The sequence below is a fragment of the Nannobrachium achirus genome (genome assembly GCF_963921795.1).
Source record: "Nannobrachium achirus genome assembly, chromosome: 2".
NCBI lineage: Eukaryota > Metazoa > Chordata > Actinopteri > Myctophiformes > Myctophidae > Nannobrachium > Nannobrachium achirus.
Window position 1 is genome coordinate 73,358,982 of NC_137811.1, and position 23,483 is coordinate 73,382,464.

At 42.8% G+C, this 23,483-nt stretch overlaps 1 protein-coding gene across 1 annotated transcript in view; it reads right to left on the bottom strand.

Annotated features, from left to right (window-relative positions):
- Positions 1-1,041: 1,041 nt before the first annotated feature.
- nfkbid (nuclear factor of kappa light polypeptide gene enhancer in B-cells inhibitor, delta) overlaps positions 1,042-23,483 on the bottom strand; it is a gene marked incomplete at both ends in the record, with an annotated part of 33,351 nt that continues 10,909 nt past the window's right edge. The window contains 12 exons of the mRNA XM_080744297.1: positions 1,042-1,116; positions 1,319-1,483; positions 2,966-3,085; positions 4,171-4,334; positions 6,571-6,622; positions 6,828-6,974; positions 7,763-7,868; positions 8,030-8,178; positions 8,824-9,126; positions 12,019-12,200; positions 12,732-12,762; positions 13,396-13,532. Of these exons, the coding sequence (XP_080600423.1) occupies positions 1,042-1,116; positions 1,319-1,483; positions 2,966-3,085; positions 4,171-4,334; positions 6,571-6,622; positions 6,828-6,974; positions 7,763-7,868; positions 8,030-8,178; positions 8,824-9,126; positions 12,019-12,200; positions 12,732-12,762; positions 13,396-13,532 (1,631 nt within the window). The remainder of the gene's footprint in view (positions 1,117-1,318; positions 1,484-2,965; positions 3,086-4,170; positions 4,335-6,570; positions 6,623-6,827; positions 6,975-7,762; positions 7,869-8,029; positions 8,179-8,823; positions 9,127-12,018; positions 12,201-12,731; positions 12,763-13,395; positions 13,533-23,483) is intronic.

Consider the following 23,483-nt stretch of genomic DNA (forward strand, 5'->3'; position numbering starts at 1 on the left):
ACGACAGACAGAAAACAGACAGACAGAAAGGCAGACAGACAGACAGACAGACAGACAGACAGACAGACAGGCTTACACTACGATTTCACAGAAATCAACTGCAGACTGAGAGTGTGGCCAGACAGTGTGGACACAACCCACAGACCAAACGCCCAGTGTTCTCAGCAGACTGCAGACCTGAGAACCTACATGGTTAAATAAAGACCCTCGGTGGATCAGCAGGGCTCATGAAGAATACATCAACATGTTGTCAGTGTCAGGCAGAAACCTTGTATGTCCATATTTAAAAAAAAAAGATAATAAAGAAATCCTCCACTAACACCCTACTTTATCGAACAATGGTGTCAAGCTAAATTATTTATAAATAGTCTTATTGTGAGCTTGTAGATCTGGCTATTTTCGCTAGTTTTTGTGTGGGTTTTATAAATATTGAGCCAATGCAAAGGTATTTCTAAGATCTGGTGACTAAATGATGACTACATTGGATCCGTGTTGAAAACACAGGTCATGTGTTTACAACACATGTTCTGAAAAAAGTATCAGTTCTGGACATACAAGGTTTCTCCACCGGACAGAGACCATTGTGTGTGTGTGTGTGTGTGTGTGTGTGTGTGTGTGTGTGTGTGTGTGTGTGTGTGTGTGTGTGTGTGTGTGTGTGTGTGTGTGTGTGTGTGTGTGTGTGTGTGTGGGAATGCCACCCTAGTGTGATTTTGTAGCAGAGTAAAACATGGGTGTGATCGCCTCCTAAAAGCATTATTTTCATAACAACCCTGAGATATAATACGTTGTTATTTTAAACTGTTAAACTGTTTGAAACGAAATAATCCTCACAAGAAGATACAATAGAATCCCCCCCCGCCGCTCACTATAGAAGCAGAACGCGCTGCGCTCAGAGCATTATGCTTTCGGGTAGGCGGAGGGATACGCTGGGATCAAGTAGATCCTGGTCTGTGTGTGGTGGGTGGGTAAAGGTCCTGGAAGGACCGTACGGTTGATGGGTGGGTCACTGCAGGTCCTGGAAGTACCGTACGGTGGGGGGGGTCACTGAAGGTCCTGCAAGGACAGTGCACGTCGACGCGTGGACGATGCGCCTCTCTTCTTCAGGAGGAGTTTCAGCTGCATGAGGACGACATGACAAGAGACACAGCTTTAAGTACGACACCATGACAGAGGTAATCACAACAGAGGATTGCCCTGATGGTCAAGTTCAATACACTGAAGACTCTAGCGCACATACAGTATGTCAAACTCAAGGCCCGGGGACCAAATCAGGTGTATCTGAATGGTGGGAGGCATCTGAATGGGTCTAATAGCTCACCCTCTCTCCATGGGGCCCAGGCTGCAGCAGGTGAACAGGTTGGTGGTTCTCTTGGTTTCGGACGCTGGCGTCCGCTCCCTTACTCAAGAGCAGCCTGAGCATCTCCTCCTGGTGCTGGTTGCCGTGGAGACCGGCGGCCATGTGCAAGGCAGTGTGACCGTGAGCCTGTTAGAGGAGGAGGAGGAGGAGTTGAACTAGCAACCTGGGGGGGCATCTCTGATGCAGCTATGTTAGTACAGTATGTTTTAGTAGATTAGGATAATATAAGTAAGTAAACCAGTAAGACGCCTCAGGTCTTGGCCATCTGGCCAGTGATGCATATCGACCAGTTACCCATATGTGTAGCCCCCTGGAACCCATATATGGAGATCCATGTACTGTATATGGAGATATGCTGTGAGAGCCCAAACATGCTTACTCAGTTATTCGTTATGTGAAAGTCCTATGATGTCTATGACATCTGACAGCATACCCTTTTATGCCCATACATGGAGATCCCTGTCTGTAGAACCAGCCACACAGATATGGGCTGTCTTGACCATATATGGATTATGTTAGTGTGGTACGTGGCCGATGTGGCCTTCATATATGGGCATTCCCATATGAAGTCCTGCTAGATATGGGCTTAATATTGATGACATCAGGGAACTCCATATATGGGCATAAAAGGGATTCTGTTCATCACAGTGATGTCAGAGCATGATGTCGACAAACCCATAGACCGTAAAAAACGTCCAGACGGACGGAGTCAGCATGTGCCCTTCAGTCACAATATTAAGTAAGTAAGTAAGTAAGTAAGTAAGTAAGTAAGTAGCCCCCTGGACATTGTGCTAACATGTCGCAGGGACCCCCAATCCAACCTTTGATGCTGAGCGTAAAGGAACTAGGGATGACCGGGCTGCTCTTTGTTGTTTTATACCCATTTCATTGTATGCTCTTATGTTGCATTGTTTGCTCTTTGTTTTTAACTTGGTCATGTTAAGTGTGCTGTATAAATACATTTTGAATTCATTTGATAATGTGCACACGGTAGGGCATTCACGAATAGTGATTTTTTTTTTTTTGTATTCGAATTATCCGACCTCAAAGTATTCGAATAGTCGAATATTCGACAGGACTGACCAAACTGTCAAATATTAAGTAAGCAAGAGGCAAACATTGTGAAAATAGCCGATCTACATGCTCACAACGCCTCGCAACGCAAGGCGTTGTGAGCATGTAGATCTGCTATTTTCACAATATTTAATCTCCCCAGTTCAAATATGTTTATTTTGGGGGTCACAGCCTAAAAAGGTCTGAGAACCCCCTGGTATAGAGCATTAACAAATTCATCCACCAGGGGCATTGACAACTCATTCTTATGAATTCCTATCTAGCCAAGCTTTATAAACTATATATATTTTTAAAGAGAAAACAATAAAAAAAAAAAGAAAGAAAAAAAAAGAAGAAGCGAATATTCGACTTCGGTGAACAACGTTGAATAGTGACTTTGATATTTGAATATTGGAATATTTGGTGAATGCCCTAGCCTAGCACACGGTAGGCAGTACTTGGGTTGGGTTGCCAGGCTCACACAGAGCTAATACTAGACCAGAGTATTCTTTTTACACTGTGGTGTTTTACTCGGGTCCGCCGCCCGCCACTCACCCTCATGTTGACAAAGTCCTTGACGCTGGCCACTAGGGGGCAGGCCAGCAGGTATCTGACCAGCTCCATGTTCCCGTCCTTCACAGCCAGGTGCAGCGCCGTCTTGTTGCTCTTGATTTCCTGCAAACACAGGAACACAGGAACACGGTCACATGGGAACACACCTCTATGACGTGACAGCACACCCCAGGGGACTGAGGGGAGTCAAATAAAAAACAATATGAGAGAGAGGCTAACATGGCGGGCCTGTAGTATCTTTTCCTGGTAGGTTGGGAATTATGTTTCCAAACATGTACGCCGCTCATGATATTAAATACAGTATATCATTCGTTTTGCATTTTATTAGTGAAACAGAAACAGTTTTATTAATTTAGTTTGACGTTTCAAAACTATTATGTTATAATTGATGTTAATGCAGGGTATATGCTCTAGGAGGGGCTTGTGATCATAGGCTTGTGATGATTCTTCTTTGTGTGCTTTATTTTCGGCAAGCTCAAGACAATGTCCCATGTATCCCTGCGGTTGCAGTGCACGTGACGGTTGGCAGCCAATAGCATGCATTGGTACCATGATGGCGACACCCATAAAGGGGTGTCATTAAAAGGTGTCAGTAAAGGCGTCATTTTCACAGCACAGAAACCAATGGGTTCCCACCGTCCATATTGTTTACAGTCTATGCTCCTACCTGGCTGCTGAGGTTTTAACCTCCCGGTGGAGCCTCCTAACTGGCTGCTGAGGTTTTAACCTCTCGGGGGAGCCTCCTACCTGGCTGCTGAGGTTTTAACCTCTCGGGGGAGCCTCCTACCTGGCTGCTGAGGTTTTAACCTCCCGGTGGAGCCTCCTACCTGGCTGCTGAGGTTTTAACCTATCGGTGGAGCCTCCTACCTGGCTGCTGAGGTTTTAACCTATCGGTGGAGCCTCCTACCTGGCTGCTGAGGTTTTAACCTATCGGTGGAGCCTCCTACCTGGCTGCTGAGGTTTTAACCTCCCGGTGGAGCCTCCTACCTGGCTGCTGAGGTTTTAACCTCTCGGTGGAGCCTCCTACCTGGCTGCTGAGGTTTTAACCTATCGGTGGAGCCTCCTACCTGGCTGCTGAGGTTTTAACCTATCGGTGGAGCCTCCTACCTGGCTGCTGAGGTTTTAACCTCCCGGTGGAGCCTCCTACCTGGCTGCTGAGGTTTTAACCTCCCGGTGGAGCCTCCTACCTGGCTGCTGAGGTTGGCTCCAGCGTTGAGCAGCATCTCCACACAGGAGAAGGTTTCTGCAGCCTTGGCCTGCAGACTGACGTCAGCCTGAGACACACTGCTGCTGCACAGGCTCTTCATGAGGACGCCGTGGGCCATGGTGGCAACGTGGAGCGGAGTGAGTCCTGTAAGGATATATACATATTAACACTACAGTGGAGGGGAGTCAGTCCTGTAAGGATATATACATATTAACACTACAGTGGAGGGGAGTGAGTCCTGTAAGGATATATACATATTAACACTACAGTGGAGGGGGGTCAGTCCTGTAAGGATATATACATATTAACACTACAGTGGAGCGGAGTCAGTCCTGTAAGGATATATATACATATTAACACTACAGTGGAGGGGAGTCAGTCCTGTAAGGATATATACATATTAACACTAAGACACAGTGGAGGGGAGTCAGTCCTGTAAGGATATTTACAGAACATATTAACACCATGGTGCCATGAGTTGGCAACGTGGAGCAGTCAGTCCTGTAAGCATTCATTTATACTGTACATATCAACACTATGACTCCGTGAGCCATGGTGGCACAGTAGAGGGGAGTGAGTCCTGTAGGCATTCATGTAAACACATTATAAACACTATATGAATATGAACGCATGATGACTCCACGCATGATGCAGAGGGGTCCCAACGGCTAGACCACATTCTCGCATCGCATCACTCTTATGTCAAAGCACTTTGCAAGCTGTTTGGAAAATAAAATAGAAAATAAATAGGTGCAGACCAGTGGAGTGCTCCAGTATATTTTATTAGGTAGTCTCTCTCCTGAAGTGTAAAGGTTTTATTGTCTCTGATTCAACTTGTCCCTGTTGAACACCGACCAGCCCTTCTACGTTCAACTGGACTTCTCTATGTACGAATAATGATTTTCTCATTTCATCTTTTATAATGCTTTTTCATAAATCAATTCCATAAGGGATGCATGAGAGTTTTGAGCAAAAATAGCTGATCTGCGCACACCCATTGGCCTGGCAGTCCAGGTGCATACCACCACATAGGTTCTGATGCATGACAGTGTGTTGCGGGTTTGAATCCCGATCCTGACAACCGTTGCTGCGTGTCACTTCCCGTCTCTCTCCCCTCAGTCTACTGTCCTATCAATAAAGACCTGTCAGTCTACTGTCCTATCAATAAAGAGCTGTCAGTCTACTGTCCTATCAATAAAGACCTGTCAGTCTACTGTCCTATCAATAAAGAGCTGTCAGTCTACTGTCCTATCAATAAAGAGCTGTCAGTCTACTCTCCTATCAATAAAGAGCTGTCAGTCTACTGTCCTATCAATAAAAACCTGTCAGTCTACTGTCCTATCAATAAAGACCTGTCAGTCTACTGTCCTATCAATAAAGACCTGTCAGTCTACTGTCCTATCAATAAAGACCTGTCAGTCTACTGTCCTATCAATAAAGAGCTGTCAGTCTACTGTCCTATCAATAAAGAGCTGTCAGTCTACTGTCCTATCAATAAAGAGCTGTCAGTCTACTGTCCTATCAATAAAAACCTGTCAGTCTACTGTCCTATCAATAAAGAGCTGTCAGTCTACTGTCCTATCAATAAATACCTGTCAGACTACTGTCCTATCAATAAATACCTGTCAGTCTACTGTCCTATCAATAAAGACCTGTCAGTCTACTGTCCTATCAATAAAGACCTGTCAGTCTACTGTCCTATCAATAAAGAGCTGTCAGTCTACTGTCCTATCAATAAAAACCTGTCAGTCTACTGTCCTATCAATAAAGAGCTGTCAGTCTACTGTCCTATCAATAAATACCTGTCAGACTACTGTCCTATCAATAAATACCTGTCAGTCTACTGTCCTATCAATAAAGACCTGTCAGTCTACTGTCCTATCAATAAAGACCTGTCACTTTTTCCTCCACACAAAATTGTACGACACAATTCAACAGGGGCTCCGGGACCCCTAGGGGGTCCTCAGAGATAGATACCACAGTGGAGCCGCCAAATATATAAGTGATACAAACTTCTTCTTTTTTTTTACATTATTATTATAAATTTATTTTTGTGGCTTTTTCTGCCTTTATTGATAGGTGCACGGTGGGCTGACAGGAAACGGGGAGAGAGATGGGGGGGGTGACACGCAGCAAAAGTCATCAGGATCGGGACTCGAACCTGCGACACTGCAAGGGCTGGATTACCAGCTAGGTGCCTGAACCACTACCCTGTGGCCCAGGCCCTTTTTTTCTTTTTATACATCAGCCACTTGAACCCTATTCTAAGGGGTCCCTGCTTCATCTCTCTCTCTCTCTCTCTCTTTCTCTCTCTCTCTCTCTCTAAGAGGTTAATTAAACAATTAGAAGTTTAGAACATTAGAGATTAATTGTTTCTTACCTTCAAAGTTCCTGGCTTCCAGGCTGACCCCAGGTCTGTTTACCAGAAGAACCTGCACAGAAACACAGTTTTATTCATTTAGTTTGTTGTTTAAAAACTAAACACAAAGGAAGGGTTCTGTGCCTTGCTCAAGGACACTTTGACACAATAATAGGGGTAATAATAATAATAATAATAATCTTTATTTATAGAACACGTTTTCAAAGTGCTTTACATTCAGGTTTAAAAAAAAAAAAAACAAGAACAAAACACTGTACCTGCAGGGCGGCAGGGAAGCCGTACTTGGCGGCGAGGTGGAGCGCCGTCTGTCCGTGGACGTCACAGGCTCCGGCGTCCGATCCCAGCGCCAGCAGGTCCGCTACGATGGCCGGCTGATTGGCTGTCACCGCCACCAGCAGAGCCGTCTGACCAATGAGAAATGAGACAACTTCACAATGATTGGCTGTCAGAGTGGTCTCGACCAATGAGAAATTAGACAACTTCACAATGCATCAAGGAAACACTTGTGAACACTAAAACATTAAAGGGTAAGTGATGTGTTTTTGGTTCGAAGAAAAAGTGTTTTGTTTAAACTAAAGCATTACGTTCTGATAATAATCACTGTTATAGTATTTGTTCAGTAATAGAGCTCTCAGCAAGCGTAAACACAGGCATTATGATGCCGTCAAGGCCCACCAAAACAAAGATTTTGTTTAAAATCGTATTGACTAAAACTAGACTTAAGGTCTTTGCACACAGAGGCGTTTTTCAACCATTGCGTTTGCTGCATAATTAAAACGCATTGGAGTTGGTGTGCAATGCTGTGCGGAATCGGCGCTGCAGATCCCAAAAGGAGTCATAAAAGGAGTGATGAGTTTTTTACCGCATGCGACAAGACGCACACATCGAACTGGGTTCGATTGAGAAAAAAACGCACGGCCAAAGCCACTTGTCGCACGGCAAATTCGGAGCAGGTGTGCATGAGGTCGTAGAGAATCATTGTTTTCTTTAAAAAAAATGAAATTGTCCGTTTTATCCGTGCGAACAAACGCGTATGTGTGCAAAGCCCTTAACACTATAACATTTTAGATGACTAAAATATGACTAAAACTAGATGGAGTTTTATTCAAAAGACTATGACTAAAACAAAATCAAAATTTGCTGTTATGTCTAAATCCACACTGGTTTCTGGCGGGTGCAGTGTGTGGAGTACCTTCCCCTTGTGCTCTCTGGCGTCCAGTCTCCCCACTTCCCTCAGCCTCTCTGCTGCAGCCAGGGCGTACTCCCTGAGACCCTTAGCCGTGTAGATGTGAAGGATCCTAGAGGGTAAAATAACAACCATTAGACATGTAGATGTGAAGGATACAGACACAGACGCTCTCACGCACACGCACACTCACACTCGCACGCACGCACGCACGCACACACACACACACACACGCACACACACACACTCACACAGACACACACACTAACGTACGTGTCTCCGTCCTCATCCTGGGTGGTGCTCAGGGTGTAGTCCATCCCCGTCAGGAAGGTCCTGGCCTCCTGCAGCCTGACGGCATCCAGGGGCCCCCAGGGGCCCGCCTGGGGGGCCCCCACAACCGCCTGGGGGGCCCCCACACCAGCCTGGGGGTCAGGGGGGCCATGGGGGGCCCAGGGTGATGTCATAGGGCAGTCCTGTTGGAACACACACACACACACACACACACACACACACACACACACACACACACACACACCTCAGAATCAGAATGACAATCAGCGTGTGAGCCAGCAGAGCGCACAAGTAGGGTGGTGATCGCTGTCTGTGGGTATGTGGGTATGTGACGACGCTTGTTGGTTGGTGGTGACATCACAGAGAACGCTGCTCCCTCATTGGCTAAAGGCCCGGCCTTTGTACTGTCAGCCAGAGAAAGCAGGCGATGTTCCGTCCAAGCTGCTTCTTATCACCTGAAAGCGGGGGACTTTCCCCGGTTAGACGTAGCACGTGGAAGGTTGGAACGCGTTATTCCAACCAGTTCCTTTGCCCTCCATCAGGTACCCTAGCTGGCCAGGGGGAGGCAGTATATGGCTCGTGATGTCACCGGTGACGTTTACATCGCCACGGTTCCTGTATAAGAGCGACAAGCGCCGCTTAGCGCTCAGAACTGAACACCACGCCTGATGAAGAACTGAACCAGAAGCCGTTGGAAGAACTTGAAGAATACTTATTGAACCATGGATGCCCCCAGCTGTCAGAAGCAAAAGGCGTCCTCCCAGATGCCGCCACACCTTCGCTCGGGAAGCCTTTTGCCAGAGACACAGTGGAAGAGCATTCAGCACGAACGCAGCCCCCGGCTGTCCAAGGCCGAGTGGCTGGCCGTCCACGGGGAGGCGGCTCGCGAGGTCATCATGAAGGAGAAGGAGGAGAGGCAGAAGAAACTCCTGGAGAAGAAAAATAACCAAGGACATCAGCAAGAGGCGGAGGGCGAGGAACATCAGGCCACCGAGGACGACTGTCTGGAGGAAGAGGCGGAAGACGTGCATCACGGCTGCATGGATCTGGCTCCCTTCATGAGCGTAGGGAGGATCAACCTGGATCCGCCCAAGAAGAAGAAGCTGTCGCCGTCGGACGAGGCCAGAGACAAGATCTGCAAGGCGCTGAAGAAGCACGAGGCCATGAACAAGTACAGGTTTGACCCCGAGGACGATTTCAAATACAGAAAGAAGCTTTGGGAAAAGAACTACGTTTATAAAAAGCCTTGGCTTCTGGAAGAAATACTGCTAAAATGAAGAACTACGGCGAGAATCCATTGAGACGATAGTCAGCGGGGATCTGCTAGCTTAGATAGCATGTTGTGATGTGTCACGACGCCACTACGCTGTTTATGCTAACCTTACCGTTGAAGGTAAGGCTAGTAAAGACGGCAATGGATTTATTTGGTTGTTTCTGTTTTCGACTCTTAGTGAGTTAGCGGGGATCTGCGGGCTTAGATAGTATGTGTTAGAACACCACTGTACTGTCTGTTACCTTTCTATGATGCTAGTATAGCACTGAATTTTACTTGGTTCTGTTTTCAACTCTTTGATTTAGCAGGGATCTGCTAGCTTAGATAGCACGTTGTGATGTGTCACAACGACACTACTGTCTATGCTAACCTTACCGTTGAAGTTAAGGCTGGTAAGACGGCTATGGATTTATTTGGTTCTGTTTTTCAACTCTTAGTAATTTAGCAGGGATCTGCGGGCTTAGATAGGATATTGTGATGTGTCACTGAACTGGCAATGCTAGTATAACATTGACAGGTTGGGTTAGTAAAGATGCCTAGTATGAATGTATTTGGTTCCGTTTTCAACTCTTTGAGTTAGCGGGGATCTGCTAGCTTAGATAGCACGTTGTGATGCGTCACAGCACCACTATGCTGTTTATGCTAACCTTACCGTTGACAGGTAAGGCTAGTAAAGACGGATATGGATTTATTTGGTTGTTTCTGTTTTCAACTCTTGGTGATTTAGCAGGGATCTGCTAGCTTAGATAGCACGTTGTGATGTGTCACAACACAACTGTACTGTCTATGCTAACCTTACCGTTGAAGTTAAGGTTAGTAAAGACGGCTATGGATATATTTGGTTCTGTTTTTCAACTCTTAATGAGTTAGCGGGGATCTGCTAGCTTAGGAAGCACGTTGTGTTATGATAATTTAGCGGTCTTTTGTTCTGCACTCATCCAAGTCGTTTTATGAACTGTTACTTCATTCTTTACCATTCTCTAGAGGATAGTTACGTTATAGTATATAGGACGTATAGATAGTACATGGTGACACTGAAGTAATCCTTCTACGGTGCCGTCAGTTTCAGTGACATTTAGGGAAATGTCAACCAACCCTGTTAATCTTTTCTGCAGAAAAGCCTGCCAACGACCCGGAACACTTGCGTCTTTTTCAACCAATCAACACGTTTCTTTTCTTTTAAATACCCATGTAAGGAATGGAGACAAAGATCTGCAAAGCATCAACGCGACTTCCTATAGCCGGTACGTCCGGCTAGACACTCGGTAGATAAATTACAAGTGCAGTGTCGGAGGGAATTCCTTGGGACCGCCCACCTGTACCCACGTTGCCAGTTGTTATTATTATTATTACCGATCAAAATCCTCATATTTTATCTTGGACGTCCTCTTAGACAGACGCTGCTGTCCTTCAGACAGTAAAGCCCTGCTTGTTTTTATTCCTTCATTTATTTTATCCACAGATTTTTATTCTTATTGTGACGTATTATGTTGTTTTGTTTTAACTACCTTTTAACCTGGTTGTCATTTTTTTTAACCCCTACGTCCAATAAAACGCTATTCCTCTACAGGGCATGAAATGTCTGTCTATCTTTCTGTCTCCCATTTCTGCCCATGTCATCAACATGACATCGGCAGTTTTTGTAAGTGGCTGTGCGTGTGTCCGTAGCCTTTTTCCTCAGTGTTTTGCCATAGTAAAATGTGTGTGCGTAGCATCATGTTTGTCTAGTGATGTCATATGTCGTATGTCTGTAGCCTTTTTCCTCAGCGTTTTGCCATAGAAATATGTGTGTGTGCAGCATAGCCTGTACATCCTAGACTTAAATCCTAGTCTGAAGATGTTATGCAAGCACGACCACCGCTCACTTCACATTGGGTGTGATTTTTGATCACATAAGGGCTCCCTTTATCTCCTTACAGACTACACCTGTTTTTCCGGAGATTGCTGAATGGTTGTCTGGCTACACAAGACTACTGATTGGCTAACCCAACTTGTCAGCTTAACAGATTGGCCAGTGTACAGGGAGAATAGGCTATACCATACATGGGCAACTGGCGGCCCGGGGGCCACATGCGGCCCCTACCTTCACTTAATGCGGCCCTCAGGTTAATACTGGAATACTAATATATTATTGATTTCAGCTGTCACAATTCCAAACATGACCTGCTTTAATTCCTTCTGTCTATACTAGTATAGTAGTATTCAAATGTTTTCTTGTTATTATTTTTTATGTCCAATGTATTTGTATTCAGGTTCATAAAGTTAACATGAGTATATCATTAAACGTGTTTGAAATTAAATCAAATTGTTACATTTCAGGATTCCAATTAAAAAATAACAAAAAATTATTCAGGATTCCAATTAAAAATAAGCAAAACATAGCCGATCTACAAGCTCAAAACGCAACGCGATGCGTTTTGAGCTTGTAGATCTGCTATTTTTTGCTTCTTTTGTATGAGATACTAGAATGACAAAGTAGGACTTGGCAATATGCATTGTGGCCCTCTGGAGTGAAGGTGGAAATATAGTGGCCATCATCAAAGTTGCCCACCCCTGTCACATAACAGTACTTCCATAGGACTTACAGGGACATAACAGTACTTCCATAGGACTTACAGGGACATAACGGTACTTCCATAGGACTTACAGGGACATAACAGTACTTCCATAGGACTTACAGGGACATAACGGTACTTACGTAAGCGTGACCCATCATGGCGTCTCCAAAGCCCGGCTGCAGTGTGCTGTATGTGGAGCTCATGGCTGCCGGGCCGTAGGCTGCACTGACCCCTGCTGGGCTGGAGGAGTAGTAGCCGAACGGCCCCGTGGAGTCCAGGCCGGGGGCCCCGGGGGCCCAGTGCTCATAACCCACTGCCATGCCTGAGTAATTATAATATAATAATAACATGTTCATAACATGGGTAATATAAAATGTAAGGGATAACGTCTGGCTCAGCGGTCGTTATCGAGAAATAAAAATACAGACAGGCTGATAATAATAATAAAGTAAATGGATAGATAAACTGATATGATATTAGAGAGAGAGAGAGAGGGAGAGAGGGAGAGAGAGAGAGAGAGAGAGAGAGAGAGAGAGAGAGAGAGAGAGAGAGATAGACTGTAAAACAACACATATATGCCAACAAGTGTGATGCTGTAGCCTGTTGTTTGTATTGTGTGTTATAGGTATAAGTGTGCCAAAATGCTATGGCACACTTTTCTATGCATTTTCGAGGGTTTGTCCCCACAATTTTCTCCGCCCGCAGCATGTCTGGAGGTCACCCCCTGTCATTTCTTCCTGCCCCACCTAGTGCTGAAGGCTAAATCCAGCCCTGGTCTGGTCTGTGTTGTGTCGTGCCGTGTCGTGTTGTGTCGTGTCGTGTCATGTCATGTCATACAGTGATCATCAGTTACCTGAAGACAGAGGCTCCTCTGCTGAACACACCTGATGGAGAGAGGAAAGAAGGATTGGATCATCAAACAGCTCTGTACTGGTACAGAGCTGTCTTACTGGTACAGAGCTTAATGGTCTTACTGGTACAGAGCTTAATGGTCTTACTGGTACAGAGCTGTCTTACTGGTACAGAGCTTAATGGTCTTACTGGTACAGAGCTTAATGGTCTTACTGGTACAGAGCTTAATGGTCTTACTGGTACAGAGCTTAATGGTCTTACTGGTACAGAGCTTAATGGTCTTACTGGTACAGAGCTGTCTTACTGGTACAGAGCTTAATGGTCTTACTGGTACAGAGCTTAATGGTCTTACTGGTACAGAGCTTAATGGTCTTACTGGTACAGAGCTTAATGGTCTTACTGGTACAGAGCTGTCTTACTGGTACAGAGCTGTCTTACTGGTACAGAGCTGTCTTACTGGTACAGAGCTTAATGGTCTTACTGGTACAGAGCTTAAGTACAGAGCTTAATGGTCTTACTGGTACAGAGCTGTCTTACTGGTACAGAGCTTAATGGTCTTACTGGTACAGAGCTTAAGTACAGAGCTTAATGGTCTTACTGGTACAGAGCTTAATGGTCTTACTGGTACAGAGCTGTCTTACTGGTACAGAGCTTAATGGTCTTACTGGTACAGAGCTGGGAGGAACAGGACTGGTTCTGGTGGCTGAACAGGGAGAAGGTTCTGAAGCCGTCTCCCTCTTTCTCTTCTCCTCCAGGAGTTTCTTGACGGTGCGTTGAGGATAACACGGCTTCTCCTTGGGCGCTGTGGTGAGAAACATGAAACAAACACACATTATACATGTTAGACTGGGGTTAGAAACATGAAACAAACACACATTATACATGTTAGACTGGGGTTAGAAACATGAAACAAACACACATTATACATGTTAGACTGGGGTTACGTGAAACAAACACACATTATACATGTTAGACTGGGGTTAGAAACATGAAACAAACACACATTATACATGTTAGACTGGGGTTAGAAACATGAAACAAACACACATTATACATGTTAGACTGGGGTTGGAAACATGAAACAAACACACATTAAACATGTTACACTGGGGTTAGAAACATGAAACAAACACACATTATACATGTTAGACTGGGGTTAGAGACATGAAACAAACACACATTATGCATGTTAGACTGGGGTTAGAAACATGAAACAAACACACATTATGCATGTTGGACTGGGGTTAGAAACATGAAACAAACACACATTATGCATGTTAGACTGGGGTTAGAAACGTGAAACAAACACACATTATACATGTTAGACTGGGGTTAGAAACATGAAACAAACACACATTATGCATGTTGGACTGGGGTTAGAAACATGAAACAAACACACATTATGCATGTTAGACTGGGGTTAGAAACGTGAAACAAACACACATTATACATGTTAGACTGGGGTTAGAGACATGAAACAAACACACAGTTTGCATGTTAGACTGGTAAAAACATGAAACAAACACACATTATGCATGTTAGTCTGTAGTTAAAAACATGAAATAATCACATATAGACTACGTGTTAGTATGTACAGTGTGTCAGTTGTTTCTTGTACGAATATTGTATGTTTATGTTGTGATGTTTTATGTGGACCCCAGGACTAGCAACGATGGCAGCGGAAGCTAATGGGGATCCGAATAAATAATAAAGAATAAAGTATGTGGTTAAAAACATACTTTATCCTGTTATATACTATAACAGGAGAAGTTCACCCCCAAAATGACTTTTTTTTCTATTGATTACATGGATGCTTGAATTTAATACAATGTTTTAGTTTTTGTCACATTCCTTAGACAATAATTTGATTACAATAAATGTACCCCCATTGATTCCGGATGGGGACTCAGATCCGGAATCAATGGGGGTAAATTTACTATAAAAAGAAATCTCTATACAAGCTGACGACCTGACGAAGATGTATTGACATGGTAACGTTGTCACTCTTGCCTGCACCCTGGAAAATAATAAAAAAGGCTTAAACAGTCTGCGTTTGCTGCAGTCCCTTCCTTCCACATATTCCAGTCCTGCTCTTGAGATGCACCGGACCAGCCTGAATCAGGCTAGAGGCGCGGTGGACACCCTTCATGCACTGCTATACAAGCTCTCATCGCGTCATGGATGTGACCGCTGTGAGCTTGGAGGTCTGCTATTCTCAGCCGTTCTATGCACGCAATACCTTCACGGGATGGAGCATTATTTAGGCTTGATGGGCTGCAGCTGCACGAGGAAGACCAGCTCTGATTATACTGTATGTAATGTAGTGTATGTAGGCGGGGTTTTGGAGGACAACTGCTTTGAACTGGAGCACAAGGTACCCCTTGTGCTCCAGTTCAAAGCAGTCAGGGCGGCAGTGGCTCAGGGGTAGAGAAACCGTCATTAGAACACAGAGGGTTCCCGAAGGGTTCCCAGTTCGATCCCGGGCTCCCCAGAATTAGTGTGGAAGAGTCCTTGAGCAAGACTCTGAACCCCTAGTTGCTCCTGGTGAGCAGGTTGGTGCCTTGCATGGTTTCCTCCACCATCGGTGAATGAATGTGTGTGTGAATGGGTGAATGTAATACACAATCAATGTAAAGCGCCTTGGATGAAGGCACTATATAAATGCACCATTTACCCCTGTTTTGAACCCCTATTTGTAACGCTACCTTTCAGGACAGGAACCCCTTTTGGGGTTCTTGTTGCTACAGTATGTACAGTATATAGAAACATATCATCACTGTCCTGCAGAAACCTCATATTTAAGTTTAAAATGTGCAAGTTTTTTCGTAAAGTAAAGCCCTGCTTCATCATACAAGACTGTCGCACAAAACTAGTGAAAATAGCAGATCTACAAGCTGCAAATATTTGAAAAAAAAAAAAAATATATATATATATATATATATATATATATATGTATATATATATATATATATATATATGCTTTTTTTAAAGCAAACATTTGTAAATATTTGCTACTGGGGGGTCCCTGATACAGAATATTTTGAGATGGGGGTCAGTGGCGGCCGAATACATATAATTCTAGGGGTCCTTTTATTGATCGGGTGGGGTGGCTCAGAGTAGATGACAGAGTACAGCAACTTGCAATGGGCCTGGTGTACAAGATACACTACACCACTATGATACCCAAGTACCTGTCAAAATACTTTATAAACATTAAGGATGTCCATAACTACAACACCAGAGGCAGTGCCACAGATCACTTTCAACCCAGAGTCAAAACCAACAAAGGGTCAAACTCTTTTTTTCTGCTATACCACCAAAATGTGGAAAGCCTTACCGAAGGCCATAAAGGAGTGTGGATCACTAGCATCCTTTAAAATTGCCCTGAAAACCACTTACAGGCAGCAGCCGTTCGCAACTGGTAAAAAAACAAACCTAGCCCAGCCCTACCCTCCCCTGCCCCTTCTTTGTATATTTACTGTTTGTTTAGACTTACTTTTTTTTCTTTCATTTTCTTTTCTTTACATATCTACTGCATAGTACTGTGTTCTATTTGTCTGTCATTCAATGTTATATGAGATACTTAAATGGTTTCCTGTGGAAATAAGCTTAGTCTTTTCTAGGATCTCCTTTTAGTAGACCTTGTACCAGTGAACTGTACCGTCATGAAACTGTACTGTATGAACACCTTCTAAGCCTGGCCGTACTCCCTCGGACTTCCTACTGGGTCCCATCAGCCACACGTCTATTCCCGGACTTTTGATATAAATTATAATAATAAAAAAAAAAAACATCGGAAATTCTTCTCTGTGTCTTTTTGGAGCGATCTGAAAGGGTTAATATGCTCTGACAGTCATTTTCTGGTGCTGGGTGTGATACTCCTAATATCCAGCAGGCCACGCCGTTGACTCACATTCTGGATGGATGGCTGGCCAGGAGGAGCCTCATCCTCTCCCCAGTGTTGAAAATCAACAAGAAGCTCAAACAAGATGGCTGGTCTTTGTCTCTGTTCGTGGATCGCGGTTTCAATCACGTTCGGGCGCCGCTTCTCTATCGCTCCTTTCCCTGCTTCGCCGCACGTAAACGAATGGAATTGATCTCCCCTCCGCCTCGCCAAAGTAAGATCGCCGACCTCTGCAGGATGAATATGTACGCTGTGTCGAGCACTCCATTACGTGTTGTTATCATGTGGGCTTTGTTTTTTTAAAACATGTTTGTAAATAAATGGCTTATTTCTTCGGCGCTACCTCTGTTCAGAGGGTTCTGCCGCGGCTTGCAACGTGTTAAAGAAAACATTTGTACCTCAAATATTTGCTACTGGGGGGTCCCTGATACAAAATATTTTGAGATGGGGGGACCGGCCGAATACATATAATTCTAGGGGTCCTTTGATTGATTGATTGATTGATTGATTGATTGATTATTTTATTAGACAAGAATTGAGAACAGTACAAGTATAGTCAATACAATTGAAATGTAGTACAGAACAAGTACAGTTAAACACCCTGCCTAAAAGGAACATCTCAAATAAGGCATTTTACGGTCTTTTTTTTTAAGTTGAAAGCCCTCTGTATTTAAATTCATGGACATAAATAGCAATACGTGCAAAAGTCTCCACCCTGGCAGGCAGGGAGTGATTTCTGCCACAGTCCAGTCCGACAACACTGGCCACGTTTTAGAAAAGCAGCCCTGAACTCATCAGTTGCTCCATGATGACAGGTTCAGTGACATCCATATCAGACGTGCAGGTGAACCCACTACGCTTCCTACAGAAGCAGCATCATTTCCACCGAGCAGGTGAGAGGAAAGTAGAATAAAAATAGGAACAAGCTGTCATCATAAAAACAGAATCCTCCGGAGGTTTCTTTCCAGCACCGAAGCGGCGACACCGACCGAGCCTTTCCTCGAGTCACTTTCCTCAAAAACCTCCCCGCAACCCTCCCCTCCGCCCCCTACACACACACACACACACACACACTCACACACACACTCACACACACGTGAAAGATAAGCTCATATTTCCACCCAAAATGTACTTGAGTAAAAGTATGAAAGTGTTGGCATCAAAATGTACTTAAAGTGCCAAAAGTAAAAGCAAGCAAAATGTTTGAAAATAGCAGATCTACAAGCTCACAACGTGACAAGTTGTGAGCTGGTACTGTAGATCGGCTATTTTCAAATAGCCTAGGTATAAAACAGGGCTAAAGTGGTTTATGTATGTTTTATGATAATATCATAAAACATAATAGAAGGATAATATTATTATCATTTATATTATGCAAAGTAACTAGTAACTAAAGTTTCCAAATAAATGTAAAGTAGTAAAAGTACAATATTTGGATCTGAGAAGTAGTGGAGTAGAAGTAAAAAGTTGGAAAAATTGGAAATTGGAAATACTCAAGTAGAGTGCAAATACCTCAGAATTGTACTTAAGTACAATACTTGAGTAAATGTATTTAGTTACTGTACTTTACAGCAGTGCATTAACCCATTCAGGCCTAGAATTATTGAATGCTTTAACCAGTGAAAAATAGCAGATATACAAGCTCACAGCGTGGCACACAAGCTCACAGCGCTTGTAGATCTGCTATTTTTGAAAAGATCATGAAAATGTGTGCAAATCTTTGAATATATGTACTTTCAAAGTGAACGTTTGTAACTCAACTCTGAGTAACTCTGGGTGGTCCCTGGAACTAGATATTTTGAGATGCGGGTCCGTGGCTTCACATGAAAAGGTTTGAGAACCACTGACATACAGTAGTAGTCTCTCAAGAACAGACTAACTGAGCTCCAGTTAAGTGAAAAGGATATTTTCTTTGATGATGGCTGGCCAGATCGCTGACATAGAAACATAGGTTTTTAAAAAAAAAAACCTTAGAAGGATTCAAAAGACACTTATAGAATCGGGTCAAAATACAAATTTTCACGGTTTTTCAAAAATAGCAGATCTACAAGCTTGCAGCGCGGCACTCGGTGCCGCGCTGTGAGCTTGTAGATCTGCTATTTTTCAATAGTTAAAGCAGTCAATAACCCTAGGCCTGAATGGGTTAAAGGTAGGTTTCAGCAGAAAGCAGACGCCACAGGATCGCCGTGACGATGGCGATGACGGCGATACGTGCGCGCATACGCTTTCTATGACAGCTTCCTGTCGTTTCATGTTACCGTGCGCTCTGGCAGGATGTCACCACCACAACTTCCTGTTGCTGTTCCTCACGACGACAGGTAACCACGGAAACGCACACACACACACACACACACACACACACACACACACACACGCACGCACGCACACACACACACACACACACGCACACACACACACACACACACACACACACACACACACGCGCGGCAGATCTACGGGTGTTAAGGCTGTGGGTGCTTTGCTTTGCTTTGTTTTGTTTTGCTCCATCATCTTGTAGTATTCCATGAGAGGATGGAGAGAGAGAGAGAGAGAGAGAGAGAGAGAGAGAGAGAGAGAGAGAGAGAGAGAGAGAGAGAGAGAGAGAGGGGGGGGGGGGGGGGGGGGGGGAGGGAAGCAGGTTAAAGCATGGAAAGGTCAAAAATAAAAATAAAAGTACACATTTCAATGTCATGTGGTAAAAAAGCACCTCAGGTGAAACCCTGCCAGGTAAAATGTCATAGTGTGAACAACAATCTTGTGAGGCTGTACAACTCCGCCCTAAATCCCTTCTAGGCTCATTTTCCTACTAATATTGATCCGAAAAGACTGTCCATGAGGTCTATTAGGCAGAAATGCCCCTGTTGTCCAGTTTCCCCAGCAGAACCCAGCAGCTCTCATAGCATAGAGTGGAGTTTATAAGCCTATCGCTTTTACACTATTTGTTGTGTTCAAAAGTGATTTTCTTTTTCATGAATGTGGTACTAGTTGTCATTACAAACACATCCATGCCTTGGTTGTCCCACACAAGCCACCACAATCTCATAAATAATGTTTTTGGGTGATCATTCGGCACAAGTGTCAATCAAAGTGACTGCACTGGCCAATCACAGGGCATCTTTTCCGGGACTTGGAAAAACCCATAAAAGCATAACATCTATTTAGCAGAGTGTGATGGCTTGAGTGGGACAACGATGACATGGATGTGTTTGTAATGACAACTAGTAATACATTCATGAAAAATGAAAACCCTTTTGACCACAACAAATAGTATAAAAGCAATAGGCTTATAGTCTCCACTCCATGCTATGAGAGCTGCTGGGTTCTGCTGGGGAAACTGGACAACAGGAGCATTTGTGCCTAATAGACCCCATGGACGGTAATTTTGGATCAATATAAGTAGGAAAATGAGCCTAGAAGTGATTTAGGGCGGAGTTGTCCTTTAACATCTAATACATGTATAGCTCCTCAGATATAGTGGAATATGTGATGTTTAATAATATAATAAATGTATATCTCCTCAGATATAGTGGAATATGAGATGTTTAATAATATAATAAATGTATAGCTATAGTGGAATATGAGATGTTTAATAATATAATAAATGTATAGCCCCTATGATATAGTGGAATATGAGATGTTTAATAATATAATAAATGTATAGCCCCTAAGATATAGTGGAATATGAGATGTTTAATAATATAATAAATGTATAGCCCCTCAGATATAGTGGAATATGAGATGTTTAATAATATAATAAATGTATAGCCCCTCAGATATAGTGGAATATGAGATGTATGAATAAATGTATCCACAACTTTCCAACATCCCATCATGCATTGCGCAGAAGGTGTGCGGCAGCTTCCGGCGTCGCAGCCGAGTGTGATCTGCAACACGACGTGAGCTTGTATGTCTGCTGTTAACCGGAAGTGTCCCGCAGATAATGCTACAGTACATTCTCGTGGAAACAGGTGGATAGACCCTCAGATATGGTGGAATATGAGATGTTTAATAATATAATAAATGTATAGCTCCTCAGATATGGTGGAATATGAGATGTTTAATAATATAATAAATGTATAGCCCCTCAGATATAGTGGAATATGAGATGTTTAATAATATAATAAATGTATAGCTCCTCAGATATGGTGGAATATGAGATGTTTAATAATATAATAAATGTATAGCTCCTCAGATATGGTGGAATATGAGATGTTTAATAATATAATAAATGTATAGCCCCTCAGATATGGTGGAATATGAGATGTTTAATAATATAATAAATGTATAGCTCCTCAGATATGGTGGAATATGAGATGTTTAATAATATAATAAATGTATAGCCCCTCAGATATAGTGGAATATGAGATGTTTAATAATATAATAAATGTATAGCTCCTCAGATATGGTGGAATATGAGATGTTTAATAATATAATAAATGTATAGCCCCTCAGATATAGTGGAATATGAGATGTTTAATAATATAATAAATGTATAGCTCCTCAGATATGGTGGAATATGAGATGTTTAATAATATAATAAATGTATAGCTCCTCAGATATGGTGGAATATGAGATGTTTAATAATATAATAAATGTATAGCCCCTCAGATATAGTGGAATATGAGATGTTTAATAATATAATAAATGTATAGCCCCTCAGATATGGTGGAATATGAGATGCTGACAGTTTTCAGATCCCAAAAAGAAATTGTTGTTTTCAGAATCTCATTGTACTGTACATTGTACTGTACATTGTACTGTACAAATAAATTGACGCAGCAATCCAAGTCAGTGAATTAAAAGACAACACAATATACAACATACAATATACTCTGTGGTATAAATAGATATTTTGTATTAATTTTAATGAATCACTAATTGTGTACTTGTATTTAAGTAATATCACTTAAACCCAAAGAAACTGATACAAGCACTTAATGTGTTGTTTCTAGATTATGTTTATGTGCTTATGGACAGGAGAAAATGGGAACATGTATTTTACATTATGGGTAATGAATGACAACACATTGACAGTCTTTGTGTGAACCTGCTAATCTGTAAATCTTAAAACCAAATTACATCAATAACTTGACTAGTAGTTATTGAATAGAAAGCAATGTTTATTTGCCATTATTATGCTGTTTTATTTTTGACATGTTGGCTTTGGAACTGGACTTTTGATGAGCTTTTGATAAGCAAAAGGCTGAAGTCAGGGGAAAGAAGGGGGTACTTGGCTTCAGAAATCAGTATAAGCAGGGGCGTCAATTGGGTATGGCAGGGGTATGCAGCAGCCATACCCAGGGTCCAGGGGGGAAAATAAAAGTTATTTTTAAATATAAATCCATGAATGTCTCTTTGTCTATCTGTGCTGGTTATTATGTTGTTAAATTACAGTAATATAACTACAAATGCAATTTTTTTTTTAAAAATGGTAACTTTAACAAGGTTTTATAATTATATTCTCCAGACTTGTATTCTTCCCAGCTTGACAAAATGGTATATTCCCAGGTTCCGCAGGTCAGCTGCACAGGTGCAATGCATTATTGTTAATTGTGGCACGTTTACTAACATGCCAAGTTTAGCTGCACTTGAACAACCATTCCAGGCTGCCATATCCAGCCCAAGAAACTGTAGAAACCTGGGTAAAAAACTGAAAATATACCGATCTACATGCTCACAACGCCTCGCAGCGCGAGGCGTTGTGAGCATGTAGATCTGCTATTTTCACAATAGAACTGTGTTATACAAAATGTAATGCCTCTTTTCCATGAGGACTCCCATCTTTGCCATACCCTAGCTTTTGCTGAACTGACACCACTGAGTATAAGGGATCTGCAGACAAAAAAGTTTGAGAACCACTGCCAGAGGCGACCAAGCCTTATTTCAGTGGCCGGCCCCCGGACCGGCCTAGACGTGTTTGGCAGCACCAGTGTAAAATAATGTTGGTTTGTTAACAAACTTTCTAATATGCTGGGTTCATGTTATATTGCGTTAAAAACATTTTCCAAACATTTATACAGTAAGCTTGTAGATCTAGTCAGGGGATATCTTAAAAAGTCCTGGAATAAATTCCTTACCAAAGAATTTCTTCACCAATGTGTTTGTAAAGGTGTCTCGTAACACATCTCACAATGACTGAAATGCAGTTTCCCTAGGAGAATCCGTTACAGCTGCTGAAAGTTGGGGTCCCATTAACTTAACTATACAGGAGAAAACACGCCAAAATAAATATGCTTTAAGTAGCATTTGAAGGTTCAAACTAGGGGTTTTTCATGATTCTGAATCCATTGCAAGCATTTGTTTTGCACTAAAAATATTCCTTGGGTTAAAGGCGGCTCCCACACAACTGTGAAAAGTGATGACTCATTACTAAACCATCATTTTGTGGGGCCATTTTCTGCCCAAGAAATGTTTTCTGGGCAAAACAAATGCTTGCAATGTATTCAGAATCATGACAAAACCCTAGTTTGACCCCTCACTTGCTACTTAAAGCATATTTATTTTGGTGTGTTTTATCCGGCATAGTTAATGTAATGGGACCCCAACTTTCAGCAGCTGTCAAGGATTCTCCTCGGGAAACTGAATTTCAGTGTTTGTGAGATGTGTTACTAGACACCTTTACGAAACCATTTGTGAAGGACGTTTTTGGTAAGGAATTTATTCCAGGATTTGACACTATTTATGAAGATATCCCCTGACTAATCTGCTAGATGTGTGGTGAAGGTTCTAGAGCAGGGGTGTTCCTATATGATCACACAGAAATGTACTGAAGGTCACTGAGGAGCTGAATGAAATGAGATGAAAACACTGCTTCTCCTTTGTGTCACGAGAATGAAAGTGACGTTTCAC